At 40.1% G+C, this 17,589-nt stretch overlaps 1 protein-coding gene across 31 annotated transcripts in view; it reads right to left on the bottom strand.

The window, feature by feature from the left end:
- The window catches only part of NRXN3 (neurexin 3), a 1,647,030-nt gene that overhangs the window by 1,504,054 nt on the left and 125,387 nt on the right, over window positions 1–17,589 (bottom strand). For 19 of the 31 annotated variants that reach the window (XM_021099958.1, XM_021099974.1, XM_021099978.1 and 16 more), the window contains 2 exons: window positions 16,328–16,357; window positions 13,450–13,461 (listed from right to left, as the gene is read on the bottom strand). In XM_021099958.1, the coding sequence (XP_020955617.1) occupies window positions 13,450–13,461; window positions 16,328–16,357 (42 nt within the window). The remainder of the gene's footprint in view (window positions 1–13,449; window positions 13,462–16,327; window positions 16,358–17,589) is intronic. The other 12 variants (XM_021099961.1, XM_021099969.1, XM_021099991.1 and 9 more) reach the window with 1 other exon arrangement.

The following is a 17,589-nucleotide window of genomic DNA, read 5'->3' as shown; positions in this document are numbered from 1 at the left end:
GCTTTAGATGGAAGAGGAATTAGTAGAGAAATGTAAGGATCACCTCAGACAAGATAAACCATTTCCAAGAAAGAAGAGGCACTGATTCTCCCCTCTAAAACAAACTGCCAAGCAAGGGTCAACAGAAGAGCCAGTAAAAGGAAATGCAACTGCTCATCTCTAGGGAGAATAGGCTTGTCTCTGCCCACTAAATGGATGAAATTAAAAAATGCACAAAAGACTTCCAGCTACCAGGTTGGCCAGAAAGGGCATAAAGGATGCAAAAGAGAAAGTGAGCCTGTGAATCCTCAAATGTATTTTTTTTTCCTTTTATTTTTGGAGGGAAGTAGACCAAAACTGGAAGGGATCTGGAAAGTTGACAAAAATCATTTTTCTCCACAAATTTAACCTTGCCTAGACAATGACCTTCACACTACCACTGGTTTAATGGCATTTATTTCAACAGTAGCTGATTTCACTATTAAACAGAGATGCAGAGCACAAGATAATACAACTAAATCACTCTTGTAAATATTTAATATCATTGCCTTTCTTTTTGCCTTTTAACAAATCACTATCAAAGCTGAGCACACAGTAGAAAACACATTTATTTATTCTATCCTGGAAAAAAGCTTAGCGCTCATGCATTTTATCTATCTAGTTCTCCAAATGACTTTGACACTTGAGAGCCCCTGTGATCAAAACAGTCTGAAGTAAGGCAATTTTGCAACAACTTAAGAGCTGATTTCATGCACTGATCAACATCCCCCAAAGTTGCCTCATAGAAAGATACTAAACTTAGCTCAACAGACCCATGGCTAACACTGAAGAATAAACTTCATTTTTAAAAGAAAACAAAGAAATGATGTCGGCTTAAAGGCAAATACATTCTTACTTAAGAAAAAAATACATTTTCCTTTGCAGTTAAAAAAAAATGGAAGTAAAATTGCTAAACTATTCTTAACAGAAGAAAGGAAGTGGAAAAACTATTAAGTAACAGTTTGAAAATTAGTCCCCAGTGGATTTCCTCACAGCCATCCACTCTGTTATAAACTGTCAACATGGGAACAGTAAAAAGGAAAAAAAAAAAAAAAAAAAAAAAGGGTGTAAAAGCTTTTTTAAGTCAACTGGTGTCACCATCTTACTTCAGCAAAGGCAAAGCAGTCGACAGGGCAAGTCCATAAGTGGGAAAAAGCGTTATAAAGTCCTGACAATCAGAGCAATTTACTGACAGCTTCAAAAGCTGGGGTTGCATCAATTCTTAGGTCAGTTAAGTAATTTAAGACACAGCCTTGCTTAAAATGCATACACTCTGGTAGCTCCAGAATCTTTCTTACATGGCATTATCAATAATGATCTCAGCAGCCTGTGGATGATCTGCAATAAATGCCACTCATACAGCAAAGATGACTACAACTTGGTTGCAGCTTAGAGACAACTTGGTGGGAGGGGAAAGAAAATAGCACTAGGAATCAGAAGGTCTGAGTCCAAACCCAACGATGGTGTCAACTCTCAGTATAGTTACAAACGCACTTCTGCCCTCTCAGCATACATTTTGTCCTCCACACAATCAGAGTAGGAGGGACTAAGGAATTTTAAGTTCCCTCTCAGCTCTGAAATTGTATGCTTCTAGATTTGGGCAAGTAAATAAGCTTTTTTTTTTTTTTAAAGTAACTGCTAGCTAAATGTTTTTATTTGCTTTATGACCCATATAGTTTTATCAGGTAACATAAGGAAATCCCATAGTTCTTTATACACACTAAAAGAGCAAATACATCCATTGAAGACTTAAAGAACAAACAGGCTTTATCAGGATTACTTTAAAAAAAAAAATAGGAGGTTCTAAAGGCAGAGGCCAATGCTTTGCTTTTGCAATGGAGGTTCCCAAAGACCTCCTACTAGAGGTATGATAGCATGAGGAGGAGACAGGACAGTCCGTGGTACTGAACTCTGCTAAGTATTATTACCTCAGTGATTCCTAGTGCCCAGTCAACAAGTACTTACTGAGTTATTTCCACTCTTCTGAGGCAGGGACTGCTACAGGCACTGGCTAAACCATAGTGAATAACACAGATACTGCCCCTGACTTTGTGAAGCTTGCATTCTTACTAATCCCTTAACACTGTGCAGTGCCATGGTAATTTGCACAGCACTTTCACTGGCATGATGGAAAGTATTACCCAGAACAAACCTACCAAGTCAGCATTTTAAAGGTAAAGGCTAGAAGATTGAAAAGACTGATTAATTTGTTCAACTGTCCCAGAGCTCTGGTGATATTGACAAGATGTATTTATGATGAAAATAATTAATGTTTATTGTTAAGTTCATGATAATGAAATTTATCTGTGTTATACCCAAGCTCCAGCGTAAGCCTTTTGTATATATGGCCTCAACGTCCTCCAACCGGCCCTGTTAAGTAGGTAATATTATTGTTCATATTTTGCTTATTAGGATATGAGGCTTAACAAGGTTATATAAGCTAAGTGCCAAACACTAACATAAGTGCTTTCCTTTTCCTTTTCTTCCATGTTTTCTTCCTCAGCACCCTGAATTAGGTCTCCTGGCATTTATATCAGTGCTCTTTCTAATCCACAGCGCTGATGTGCATTAGAAGTATTGACACCTGGATATTTGGTGTTCCAGGCTCAACTGCCACATGGCTCAATTAGTTTAAAACTGGGAATCTTACCTATAACAGTTTTGGCCAACACATCTGTAGATGCCCATTACTGGTCACTTGGGGAAATGAAGGAGAGTACGGCTGGCTCAGCAAACTACATCGCTCTGACCAGATTAATAGCCCCAGGCAAATGGTCTACTACACACAGGTGGATCAATGGCAGCCACTTCATACTGAACGGACAGCATGTAAATAGGACAAAGTCCTCAGCCTTGCAAAGAGAGAGCCACAAAATCCTTAGCTGAGCTAATGATTTCCAAACAAAATACAAGTAATTCTTACCAAAAAGAATTCCTTTTACTTATATGTGCACTGTCTGGGAAAAAAAGCCATTGATAGCCAAACTCTCAGAGTGATAAGATGAATGACCTTGATTATATGGTAGAGAAACAACCAAGGTGACTGTTAACTTGTTCCAAGTTTCCAAGCGAATAGACTTATATAAAAGTTCCTAGTAATTTTCCCATCTTGTGCTGAGATCAGCTCTTCCTAGAGTTAAGCTGGCCATTATCAGAAACACTGTTTACACACACTATATGGATATCCATTAAAGTTCTTAGGTAATACAAACTGGGAGTGCTTTAACAAGACTAGTGTCTTTAAAACTGCAGTTGTTTTAACATCTGTGTTATGCGTTTTACCAGGAAGCAGCAATTTCTCTATTGAAACTAACCCATCCAAAAAACTATTCCCAATCAAAACAGAAAATGTAATTTAAAAGGATTTTTGAGTGAAGGCAATCCAAAAGCCTCTTTCAAAATTTAGAGACATTAAGATTTGTAATATTAGACTCAGAAGGGACATTAGAATAATCTTGTCCTAAGTTTTTCAACTGAAAACTCATTTTAATTCTAGCTACCCTCATCCAAAATGTAAATTACAAAAAGAAAAAAAAAAGATTTCACATGAAATAAATCTGTGTAACTTTGAAATTGACATTTTCATTCATAGGGATTCACTATTTGTATTGTCATGAAAAAAGACTCTGAGAAGTCCTAAGTTAAAAAAAACCTGTTTAATTTTGTTTTAAACCTGCATTTTGAGGATTTATTTTTCCTGTACTTTTTTCTTAAAACATTATTAGCATTTCTCAAAACTCTTGTAAAAATGGCAATCTGGCTGAACACACTATAGTATCAGATTCTGAAAGACGGCAAAATTTGCCCAAATTTACACACATTGTCTCTTTTCCTTAGGGCTATTTTGAAACTAGGTGTTGCATTAGTTTTAAAGAAATAAAACATTTTAAAACATCTCCAGTTCCTCTAGATTTAAATAATAAGGCAAATGGTTAGTATTGATTGAGCTCTATCCTCAGCTGCATAACACGCAAGTCTTTATAGATATGATATTGGACTATGAAACTCACATAATCAAGTTTATGTTCAGAGATGTCACCAATAATTCCAGGATGTATTTTTTTTCAGTGCGTATTTTAAGCCATTCAGCAATTCTTAACAGTAACAAGGAGCAACTGATCACAGTAACACATTAATTTCAGTTTAAATATTTCAAAAAAATGGGTTGAAAGATTTCCCAACCTTTGTTTGTTGTTTGATACACATTGTATTTTGTTTGGGAAGAAGTGTAACACAGACACACACACACACACACACACACACACACACGTATTTGAAGTTTGAAATTTATTTTTGGATAGTATCAAGCCAAAGTACTGACTCCTATTTCAGTAATGGATCTGCCAGCATTTGCAAGGAACAGTCATTAGCTTATCTGTAAGTAAATATTTTGATTGTCAGACAGCTCGTTGCAAACAAGGTTCTTTTCCAAACGCTCACTCCTGATGCATCCAGGCCCTCTTGCACATCATTCATTCAATAATCTGCATCTGTGCTAAAATATAAAATCATTCTAAGCAATACAGAAAATACAGGAAAAAAAAAAACCGTACTTTGCAGGCTTTTCATTTAAAAGCATGTGGGACCAGAGCATGTGGGACCTGGTTCTCTTTCACTTCTCTGGTCCTGGCTATGCTACATTACCACAAAGCTTAGGAAATGAGCTATTACACACCATCATCCCTCCTAACGGCTATCACAGAAAATCACACACTCACAAAACAGCATTAATTGTCAGAATTAGCAACCATTTTAAAGGCAGCTGTTCTTTCCCTCTTAAATAGGCTCCAAATTTCAGATCTTCTCCCTGTACTGGCTGCTTGATCACTTCTCTCTCCCTCTCTCTCTCACACACACAGGCACACACACAATGGATCCTTAGCCAAATTAATTTTTTAAATGCTCTATATTTAAAGAACCCAAGAAAATATTGTTTACTCAGTAACATTTTCCACCCCAAGCCTTGCCATCATTGTAACAACTGGCTGGAAAGCTTCCAAACTGCTTGGAAGCACTTGTCAGAGCTCCAGGTGAAAGAAGCTGTTTTGTGTGGCATGGGAGAAAAAAAAGAGCAGTATCTCTTTAAGAGTCAACAGTAAATTAACTTGCTCAAAAGAGTGAAATAATTAGCAGTTAGTAGCTTATTAAAAGGATGGCAAAGGCCAAGCTGCCATCTGGGATCTCCAGTTTCTTGTGATTGTTATTATGTCAAGATGTGCAAGTTGCATTAGCTTTCATGTCACCGCGCCTGCCCTTACTTTATATGTAAATTTTAATGAAAGATGCAGCACTTTTAAAATCAGACGTCCATCAAAAAGTGTTATTAGTCTGGCTTTTTACAAAGCATATGGTCTTTTCTACCTCTGCTGTTCTACTCACAGCTAAATGCCTCAGGAAAAAAGAAAAACTCAATGATATCAATTAGATGTTCTCTTTGTGCGGAGGGAATCCTGAGTATCACCTAAAACAGGGCAAAGCTCCACCTCACCAGAGGGCAACATTTCTGCCTCTATTTACACACAGAGAAAACCACAATGCCTCTTTGTCTCAAGGTTAATTCTTAATAAAAATTAAAGCAATGTTGAGACTGCCTGCTGATTAGCACATGGATACACATAGTTTTAAAGGAAATAGGGAAAATAAAATATATTTATTAAAAATAAATGGTAGAAAGTAGAAGGATAGACCCTTATGGGATGATGGACACTTTCTATATCTCAGTCCGGGTGGCATTTACATGGACGTATGTAGGTTAAAAACATGTAAGCTCTCTGCTGAAGAGTATGGATTTCATATACTTCACACCATGTCTGCTATTCCTCAATAAAGATAAACAAATAAGTACATGAAAAATGCCCAACATTTTTACATCAAAGCAAGTACTCTTTTCTGATTCTGAGAAGTTAAAAGTTGGGTCAGTCATCTGAATTGTACCTGAGAGTTTCCCTTTAAAATAAATAAATAAAATCATTTCAAGACTACATGTACAGGAAATTCCCTTGTGGTACAGGGGTTAAGGGCCCAGCATTGCCCAGCCGTGCAGGTCCCAGCTACAGTGCAGGTTCAGTCCCTGGCCCAGGAACGTCCATATGCTGCAGGTGCGGTCAAAAGAAAAAAAAAAAAAAAAAAAAAAAAGAAAGACTATGTATATAACAAATTGGAAACAGAATGTATTTAAATCTTTAGAAGGAGAGGTGGTTGTTACATTTGAAAACCTTTCAAACTCTACTGAATACTAGCAAGACATCAGAGGGCAGGGCCCATATTTCCTTAGTCAGCCTATATACTTAATACCTAGCTAGTGGCCTGGCCATTTGCTGGCTCTCTGTTAATATTTGTTGAATACTGAATAACCATTGCTTTTAAAATGTTAAAGTAGACAATCTGCTAAGTTCAGATGCATATCACACAGAATGAGTTATTTTCAGTACTCTACAAGTGGAAGCTACCTGTGATAATATATTCAACCAGTATAAATCCATTAATATGTATTTGGACAAACTCTACCTACACCCAGACATATATGCACAGCTGAAAACCAGACCTTGCTGTCCAAACTTAAGCACATAAGGAAATGCACTTTGCTTGAGTTCTTTATAAGTAAGAACTGTCATAAAGATAATACAAATTAATAAAACATCTTTTACCTGTAGATGTTATCAAAGTTAAGTTTATATGTATATACACACATCTCTTCAGTTGACAATTATATGTCCTCTAAGATGAACTAACTCTGATTAGCAAAAGTCTATACAAGTACATAAATCACAATTCACCTTTGAGAAAATATTTTATGGTATATATACATATACACAGAGATAAAAAATCTGTGCATAAACACTAAATCTAAATTGATAGCAGAGGAGGAAATACACATGCTGCTTGGAAATCTAAGAAATATTTTCCTTTATAGATAATGCCAACCAGAATTTAAGTGAAATATCCCATTGTGCCATCGTACATTTTACTAATAAATCTACTGTTCACATTTACACATTTTTAAAAATGTTCCAAGAAACAACTGTTCTTAAAAAAATGTCTTCAGTGTCCAAGGAAAATTTCTTTACAAGGAATGGGAAAGAAACACTTTTCATATTTTAAAGCACCATTTTAGACATCACTGTCAAAAGACACAGAGTTGCTAAAATCAGGCAATTTTACTTCTTTTTTTTTTTTTTTCCCCACTGTACAGCAAGGGGGTCAGGTTATCCTTACATGTATACATTACAATTACAGTTTTTCCCCCACCCTTTCTTCTGTTGTAACATGAGTATCTAGACATAGTTCTCAATGCTAATTTTACTTCTTATATTTAAAATAAATCTGTTTTCCCCCTGCAGACTTTCAAAACATTAGGGAAAAAAAAAAAAAACATGGAAACCAGGATTCTTTTAAAGACAAGTGATTTTATTCCTTGCCAAGAGGACAAGTCAGTGGTGGATGAGAAACAGATGAGGCAAGGGATAGACATATAATATTGCCCCTATTTTATTATAATTAAATATTTATAGAGCACAGATGAGTTTATTTTCATAATTAGTAGCTGGCATTGCATTTACTAATTTGCATAAACAGTTGGCTATCAAGGCAGTAACTTACTTGCTGGGTTCTCGAGTCCTAGCAGGGACAAGAAGGGCCTCAACTCCTGAAATCAGCTTTTTTAATGTTATTACCAGCAAAATATAATCTACATGAAATCATGTTCAAGTTCATATAGCGATATTATCTCTTTCCAGTTTGGACAATATTGATTAGTTCAGCATTAAAAGGCCAATGATCAAAACTGCAGGAGATGATATACAGATGGCCAACAAACACATGAAAAAATGCTCAACATCGCTGGTTATAAGAGAAATGCAAATCAAAACTACCATGAGATACCACCTCACACCAGTCAGAATGGCCATCATTAATAAATCGACAAATAACAAGTGCCGGAGGGGCTGTGGAGAAAAGGGAACCCTCCTGCACTGCTGGTGGGAATGTAAACTGGTACAGCCACTATGGAGAACAGTTTGGAGATACCTTAGAAATCTATACATAGAACTTCCATATGACCCCACAATCCCACTCTTGGGCATATATCCGGACAAAACTCTACTTAAAAGAGACACGTGCACCCGCATGTTCATTGCAGCACTATTCACAATAGCCAGGACATGGAAACAACCCAAATGTCCATCGACAGAGGATTGGATTCAGAAGATGTGGTATATATACACAATGGAATACTACTCAGCCATAAAAAAGAATGACATAATGCCATTTGCAGCAACATGGATGGAACTAGAGAATCTCATCCTGAGTGAAATGAGCCAGAAAGATAGACAAATACCATATGATATCACTTATAACTGGAATCTAATATCCAGCACAAATGAACATCTCCTCAGAAAAGAAAATCATGGACTTGGAGAAGAGACTTGTGGCTGCCTGATGGGAGGGGGAGGGAGTGGGAGGGATCAGGAGCTTGGGCTTATCAGACACAACCTAGAATAGATTTACAAGGAGATCCTGCTGAATAGCATTGAGAACTATGTCTAGATACTCATGTTGCAACAGAAGAAAGGGTGGGGGAAAAAAAATGTAATTGTAATGTATACATGTAAGGATAACCTGACCCCCTTGCTATACAGTGGGAAAATAAAAAAAATATATATTTAAAAAAAAAAACTGCAGGATAAAAAAATACCTACACCTAAATTGGAAGGGGTCTCTAAATTAAAGTCAATCTTAGGGTCAACACTATCTAGTCTAAACTCTATTTAGATAGAAATCTCTGTAGAGCCAAGGGAAAAAGGAATTAAATGCCCCTCAGGCACCCTTACTATTTACAAATGGTGCCGATTCTTGGCAATTGTTGGAGGTGTCAGTGACCTCTCTTCTTGTTCATTCTCAGCATTCTTCATACCCTCTCTACCTACGCCCACTCAGCTCTACAAAACTAACTTCCACCAATACACAGATCAGGCTCCCTGGCAGCAGTGCTAAGAGTAGCAAGTGTTCCCGGTGCCCCGACCACTGTTTGGGCAAAGAGAAAATTAATCAAGCATGCTGCCAAGTAACTACCTCCTGTGATTGACATTCGGCAAGAAACCTTGGAGGAATGTTTTATTCCTCTTTTTTCCTCAAGCTAAAGGTCAAAAACGTGCGGTTCATGAGCCAAATCATTTGGCACATATGAGTGTATATGTGTATGCAGATGTATACACAGAGAGAGAAAGGTGCCCTAAGCTGACATCTCTATAAAACCTACTCTGGCTGACCTTGAGGATCTAGTGACACGGAGCATGCATTCTTGCATGGCAGCAGTCGGCTGGAACAGAGTGGAGGTCTCTGCCCTTGACAGGATTTATGCTCTCCAGTTTGCCACAATCCCCACCACTCCCTACTGGTGATATGATCTTCAGCTTTTTTTTCCTCACAGAAAGATCTGTTCCTTGATAACACCTAGCAGGTCCCTAGGGGCATTGAGTCTGCACTGTTTACTCCAAGTTCCCCTTCAAGGGAAAGTATTTTAAGGTTAGTATTAACCTAACCCAGGATGGGAAATCCCCCAACTGACAAGAACAGGGAGGTGAAGACTAAAACATACTCTAAACAGTTAAAGATCATCGACAGTTAAAGATCACCAAAATCGAATTTACAAAGTTGACCAAGGCTGGCTGCTAACAAACTCCTTTGGTCAGGCGCTTTCAGTTGAAGTCATGTCTGCTTTTGGCTCAGTGCAGCCCAATGACCTCCTGAATGTGGTGATTATTATTATAGCCTAAACATCCCACACAATTGTGTAGATTAAACTTCACAATTATTTCCACTACAGGCTGACTGCTTCATCACTCAGCTTTAAAAGAATAACAAAATCTGAGGCATTCTTTTCTCTGACAAGTTCCTAAAAATAAATCCAAAGTCCTTCCCCACCTTTATCCTGGTTGGTGTAATCTATGATCATTTTCCTTTGTCACTTGCACACATGGGACCAAGAGAAGGCCTGGCTTAGGAGGGGACTGGAGCCAGAACATCTGGCCTCATTCCATGATGCGCTGGGGTTCCTTTGCTCGGTTGGTTGCAGTGATGAGGGCAGTGATAGGGAGCACGGGTTGGTGTACAAATCTGGACAAATACTGAGCTAAGTGCAGTGTGTGTACCAAGTTCTTTAGGAACTGGGGTGACGGAAACGCATGAGCAAATCTGATTCTGGGCAGTATGGCCTAGGCACTAAGTAACAGAAACACAGTCTGGCAGAGCTAGGAAGCTTGAGGCATAAAGGGTGTTGAGGGCATTCCAAGGACATTCAAAAAAGAGGGTAGAGATTGAGTAAAAGCCTGAGGCAGGAAAACATAGTATGGATTCAAGCAAAGTGAGCTACTGACCTCAAGAGATGAGGGGCCTGGCAGGGGTATCGGTGCACAGTGGGCTATGTTTCTATAAAAAATAAAACTGAGAAGGCATGTGGACAATTATACAACGAGAATCCATCAAAAGCTTTTGAGCAGATGAGCTACATGATCCGATTTAATTTTAATTTTGCTTTATTTTCACTTTTAGAAAGATGACTGAGAGAAGGATAAGAAGGATTAGAGATTTTGAGTCCCTTCCCAGTGTAACTTCCGATGCTGGACACATCTGGACATTAAAAAAGGAATATGTTTGTCTTCAACATACTTGCAATCTAGCCGAGGGGAGTAAACCAATTCCCAAGTGCGTTTAATACATTAGAGAGGTACATGGAGGGAGAGCTCATATCTAAATGGAACATGCAGACATTCACAGCATCGGCTAGGAAATAATTTCTATGCATGATGTAAATGGGCAGAAACAAGGGGAGGAGGCTCTGTTAAAGGGGAGAGGAACACAATAAGTAAACCTAGGGGACAAGGAAAGCTCTGGTAAGGTATCTGGTATCCTATTTGGCATAATTTTTGCATCTGAGATTAACAAGGGAGAAGGTTGAAGGTGAACCATATTAGCGATGGCTTTGGAAGTAAGATAGCTAACCCGGCACTCCCTTTGGGGGACAGCAGAGCTTAACCAGTTCTCAGTTACTGGACAGACTGTAAGAGAACAGAGTGGGGGTACTAATTAGGCCAGGGCAGTAATCTAATAAGGGCTAACAGGGAACTCAACCAGAGTGTCAAGTATAGATGCAAGAGACATTCTGAAGGAGAATTTCAATGAGCTCTCTTAACATCACCTGGGAATAGGACAGTTCAAGAAGGAAAAGGAAAGCAATTGCTGAGTTCAAGCTCAGGTGACAAGCAAGAGGGAACAAAAAGAGGGAAGCTGGTTTGTGGCCAGATGTGTTAAGGTTGACTTTGGACATATGGAGGTGACAATACTGGTGGGACATTTATATGAACATGTGTTACGGAGAATGCCAAGTGGCCGGTTGGAACTTGAGACAGGTCAGTGCCAGGGTGGTGGCTGGGAGGCATTTCCATGGAGGTCATCCTTGGATCCAAGAGAAGCTGCATAGAGCAGTGGTTAGGGGCTCAGATTCTGGGTTTCATTTCCACTTAGTAGCCATCTGACCTAAGGTATTTAGCTCTCTGAGCCCTGTTCTACTTATCCATAGAGCAAAGACAACACTATCACCCAGCTCCCAAGAGAGTTGTGAGGATTTAAGTGTGATACGGCATAGAGAGCACCTGGCACAATGGCTGGCACACAGGAAATGATCAATCAGTGTTAGCAGTTGCTTCCTTTTTCCTTCTTGAACTTTAGTTAACGGCCAGAGAAAGAAAGTAAGGTACCCACCTACAAAATATGAAAACACTAAAACATCTATCGTATGGGATGTTTTAGGAGATTAGGGAAAGAAAAGGAGAGAGGTGCAAGGGTGAGGTGGGGAAGAAAACTGACCCTAATGCATTCTCGTGGAAGTCAATGAGAAAATGGAGAGGTGAGACATGGTGCAACATGCTTCAAAAAGGTTGTGTCCTGGACAAAGATGGGTGACTTTGCCCATGAAGAGATCCCTAGAAGCCTCTGGTTGAATATAGTGAGTAGAGAAGTGGAGGGGGAAGCCAGCTATAGCCTTTCTATATCATTATGTGTCTTCCTTATCCCCCTTTCCCGCCTCCCTTCAATAGATCACAAGCTCTGAAGGGGGTAAGGTTCCCCATGACAGATTTCTGAGAATGACCCACCTGTGTGGGTGATTAGCATAAAAGGAACAGGCAATTAACCATCCCCAAAGTGAACAGACAGAACTGCTTTCAAGGTAAGCATACCTAACTTCTAACAAATCCAGAAGGTATGAAATTCAAAAGAGAGATGGGCAGTTCACAGACTGATCACCAAATCAACATCTTCCATATATTGTCAGCCCCATCTTTCTCTGACAGCCTCATGCCAGAGTTCACATTTCCTATTTCCGTTATTTGCCGGTCTTTACAGGAAGCAGTGCCACACGGCTTACAGAAATAGGGGCTGAAGAATTGGAAAGGAAGAGGGGAGAACCAAATGCAAATGCATATTTATAATTTATCAATTAACCTCTCCCCTTCACTCCTGAACAGCTAATCCAATTTGAGCTGGTGAGCTGGGTTCCCTGGGCTTGGCCCTCTGACAGCTTTGATTAGGAATGGATGAGTTAGCTGTGGTACCCAAAGGTGTGAAGCACTGAAAGGCATGTCAGAGCATCAGAGTAAGTGCACCTGCTCAGCACCTCTCCTTTTCCCAGCCTACCTGGCAAAAGGTGGACTTGGTAAGTTAAAATCCAGTGTTAATCTCTTTCTCCACTTTCTCTTTACAATGTAATATACTGTCGTTTCTATATTCTTCCACACCCCCAGTCCCACCATTTTGGGTCATCACCTCCAATCAGCAAATGTCCACTCCCCAAAGTACAGGAGACACAACACAGAAGGAAGAAGAGCAAAAGATACCCCCCAAATTTCACATTAAATAAAAGTGTAAGCCATTCACCCATCCTCTCCCATTTCACATCTATCATCCTGCCCTCACAGACGCTATCCCTGAATTCAGTTATTCCCCAGTGATAGATAGAAACATTGGCACGCATTTCACATCTTCCCCATTCCCTCAATACATTCATTGGGAGGGATCTTAGAATCCCATGATTTAGGTATAATATATCTCCCCCACACTGCACAACCACTTCGGAGTCCCCCTTTCCTTCTTTACACCATGGGTAAAGCTCATCCCAGGTTTAGAGGGAGGCAGACAAATTCATAATGATCCCCAGCCATCAAACAAGAAGTACTTTGAAGGTAAATGGTAGCACGGGTCTTTAAAAAAATATATATATACATATATATATATATATATATACATATTTTAGTTATTGTTAAAAGCAATGTTAGAATCTGGACTGTAGTCATCAGAATCAACAATTCCCCATGGATACATGAATATTTCAGAAGGCAGATTGAAAGTTTTAATGATAAAAAATAAAATGGTCTCTACCTTTACTTCTACCTACAGAAATGAAGGTCCAGTTAAGTAGAGGAAGCATGGTGTCCACCATGGAGGCGGCAAGAGAGAGAGAGAGAGAGAGCAGGGAGAGTAAAACATCAGCCCACTGCAGACACACAAAGAAATGTAACATACATAAAAACCCACAACAGTAATGGCAACAGCAGTACAATATCTTGAGAAGGAAGCACAACTAATGCCCAAGGTGAAGCTTAAACAGTGTGACCAGCAAGGCTGCTTCTGTCAGTTTCATGTTTAAGCTTTTCCCCATTATTTTCTTCTCAGTCCCCTCCTTAGAAACATGACCAAGTCTGCATGCAAAAGCATTGCATAGCCACATGTATGTGACATTGGTCGCATGTAACCAACGTAAAATTGGTTAGAGAATGTCTCAGAGAAGCTAAGTTCTCCTGTATTTTCTCAACATTAATATAAATGAGGACCATGAGTGTAACATACATGTAGAGGTGGTACACACACAACACACACAAGTATTTCCACACATATTTATGGGCATCAAAAACAAATTCTGGAGATTCAGTGAAAACCAGACAGAAACCTCTTTCTTCCGTGCTGAAGGAATGAGGAAAAGGAACGGAGGATTGCTCTTTCAGGTAATCATCACAAAGGCAAGAACAGACGAGGGGTGGGAAATGGACAAGAATGAGAGGAGGATGAATGTGGTCAAAGGTCCTTCTTAAAAAACAAATTAAACTGCAAATTATACCTTAAAATCTTAGTGACACCGACCACCCAGAAGAATTCTGCATCCTTTCTTAAAAACCCCTCTAAAGAGGAATTCACAATGTCCATATCTATCAATATTTCATTGTCTAAAGACTTTTTCTAGAAGATTCCTGGCTTGCCCCCAGAGCATGTGTACATGAGTGTGTCTGAATTCTCTACTCATGTATACTTCAATACTGAGTGCCCAAGAGAAGTTGAGCAGAGGCTGGAAAAGTGGGTAACGTATGTAATACAGGTTATCCAGATGCTTTTCATACCAATGTTGGGATTTAGCCCTCCTGTGCTGCATCAGTGGGTCTAAAATAAACCAAACCAAGGTTAAAGAAGTCCCCACCAGCCTACCCCATCTACCTAGACTCCATCCTATGACACCAGCCATATGATACACTCGGACCTCCACGCCACACTGTAAAAGCTAGGTGAACTCCTGAGGGCAGCTGGGAGGATAAGGTGGAAGAATGTAGGTGGGCATCTTGTCATTAGAACTCTGCTTCTTCTGATGGAACTTGTAATCAAAGTCAGGCCACTGAATTCCAGCAATCCAAAGTGAGTGGATCTTCCCATTCTGTAGAGATGTGCATAACTCCCTCAAACTACTCAGATACTAGGTCAACATAAAGAACACCTCCTACTCATATTCATTTCATAGTTATCCACTCTAGGGAGGTAACGTCCTTCGCTTACCTACAAGAACAAAGAGGCCTCAGCCCAGCCTCTTCCAGAGCACCATCTAACACTGGAGAACTCACCTGGGCCCCTCCCTCCAGCTCTGTTCTTTGACATCTGCTCTAAAGCAGACCATGTCTTACACTGAACTGTCTGGAGTCCGTATCACGGATCTTGGCTCATTTCCGGAGGATACACCTGTACTGGTAAAGTGTGCTTCCTCCTTGTCCTGCATCAAGTCAGGATGCCCTCAACTGCCCACTTCCACAGCTGTGGACATCATAAACAAATTTCTCTCAGCCCTGGGTGGTTCCTTAATCTGGACATGAACTCTCCTTTATGACAATTCTCTGCGATAGACCCAGCGTTAGGAAATGGGGGCAATGGAGGGGGTAGCTGCCATTTCGTGCTGCCCCACCCTCCTCAAAAAATCAATAAAAACAATAGAATATGGAAATACCACCCCTTGCCTTTTTCTTTGGTTCTCCAAAAAAGGTACTGAGTCCCATGTGTATTTGGAAAAGAAATAGACAAGAGAAATTAAAGTATAGTCCTTGGGTGTCAGGGCAAGGCATAAAGACCAATCTTGCAATCATCTCAAAGTTCAGAAGAAACACAATAGTAGCAATTGAACAGACGAAAAAGACAATTTTAAGCAGGCTCAGTTTTTGAATCCTGATTTAGGCTGATAATATGGAAAATTTTTATTTAGGAGAAAAAGGCTTCATTCACAGCCCACCCTGTGCTTAGCTGAGCTGAATTTCCTGCACAGTTCATTCCCTGCATAATTGAATATTTTAGGTTGCAGATGCTGAATTTACAGATCTTTATATGCAGTTTTCTTCAGGGTGTATAATGAGTTAGAATCCTGCCATGAAGATATTAGCATGTTCTTTCAGTGGTTTTTGCTTTTATACAAAACTGAGAACAGTCAAACCCCTAAGGGCTTCCTTTGACCATGAGGGGCTGAAAGTCATTACAATGGGCAGTGGGATGGAGGGGAAGACAAAAAGCAAACCTTTACTCAGAGTGAAATTCAGGGAGAAGCCCAGCTCCTCTCCCTCAACCTGGGGCCCCAGCATGGGGTGTCGGGAAGAAGTTAACCGCTCTGTTGCTCCGAAATTAGCTTCATTCACCCCCATTATCGACACTGTCATGGCTTATTTCATGCTTCTCTCTTGGAGGCAGCCTGGCAGGGCCAGCGCCCAGGATGACAAATGGTGGTACAGAATGGAGAAGCCAAGGGGGTGACGGGGGTGGGAAGCCATGATGCATTGGGAAAGGTGCCCCCTACCGCAGGGTGGCCATGCTGCCAGCCTGGCCCACAGCGGGAGGGACAGGCAGCAAATGGCCTGCCAGCCAGTGGACGATGAGGCTCTGAGCAACCAGCCAGAGGCACGAAGGCAAGCGATTCAGGCAGCTGCAGCATCACGAGCACAGAGCACAGAGCACCTACCTTGTTCACTCATCATGAGGTGGGACAGGCCTTGAGGAAGGAAAAGAGGAGAGAAGAGGAGGAGGGGGTAGGGGAAGGAAAAAAGAAAGAGACAAAGTTAGAATCCCAAATGCAATGCAATCTTCTCTCAATTCTTGAGGGGAAGCAGGGGAAGGGGCATCCACACAGACCCAGGAGCATGCAACAAGGACCCAAATGCAGGGCAGACCACCCAGGGTCATCGGGTTCAAGGACAGTCTTTTGTTTGCTGAACTGCTCTGAGCCACATCATGAGAACTTTTGTTACACCACTGTCCTAGGCAATACGCAGGATTTGAGATAAATCTGTTAAAGATGAGGTCCCTTGGGAAAGAGACTCCAGATGCCAGGCAAAGTGGGTTTCTTTCTTTTAAATTGCTTTTAATAGTAATACATGGTCACTGTAGAAAATTTAGAAAAGAGCAAAGAAAAAAAATCAGTGGTAATCTCACCATCCAGGGATTACCATCCAACTTTTCCCCCCCTAGATATAGTACAGCAGTCTTTTCTACAAAGATTGAACCACATTGAACATACCAAATGAGTTCCTGCTTTCAAGAGCTGATTAGACAACCTGAATCTATTTTCCCCACCAGCCTTGTCTTCACCCAGTGACAATTACACCCCTTCCCTCCAGCCCTCCTCCACCACCACCTTTTCCTAGCAGGTCCCTCGCCTTTGATGATGGAGACCTAGCCCAGCACCAAATGGGTTAAAGAAGGTACACAAATAGCACCACCTTTGGCTATGTTCTTATGGAAGTCAAACGAGTCTATTAAGAGCTCATTACTTCAAAGGAAGCATAAGCCCTGATAAATCTGTTAAAGAGATTTCCAACCAGTAGACAACTGTACTCGTTATTTGCTCTTTCACTGCTTATTATTACTAGAGACATTTGACAAAATGCAGGTCATCCCAGAGAACCTTTACCCAGAGTGAAATTCAGGGATATAGGGGATTAATAAAGGAAAAAAACCTAAATAAAGTATGGAAATCTCTAAATGTTTTTGGAGATTACCAGAGATTTAGAAAATAATCAGAGGCAAAATATGGGTCAAGCAACTGACTTTTCAAAGATCAATGATATATTAAATACATAGATACATGTGCCATAAATGTCATGGAGTCAATTTTTTAAAACAAATTTCATTAAACTATAATCATATTTTAAATGCACATTTCTGGCATTCATTTCTTGAGGCCTAGGATATTAATACTCATGGAGGAATGAAATCGTGCCAAAG

Source organism: Sus scrofa, chromosome 7 (genome assembly GCF_000003025.6).
Source record: "Sus scrofa isolate TJ Tabasco breed Duroc chromosome 7, Sscrofa11.1, whole genome shotgun sequence".
In the NCBI taxonomy this organism is placed as follows: domain Eukaryota; kingdom Metazoa; phylum Chordata; class Mammalia; order Artiodactyla; family Suidae; genus Sus; species Sus scrofa.
Note: the sequence above shows the minus strand (reverse complement) of the source record. Positions and strands in the feature narration are given on the sequence as shown.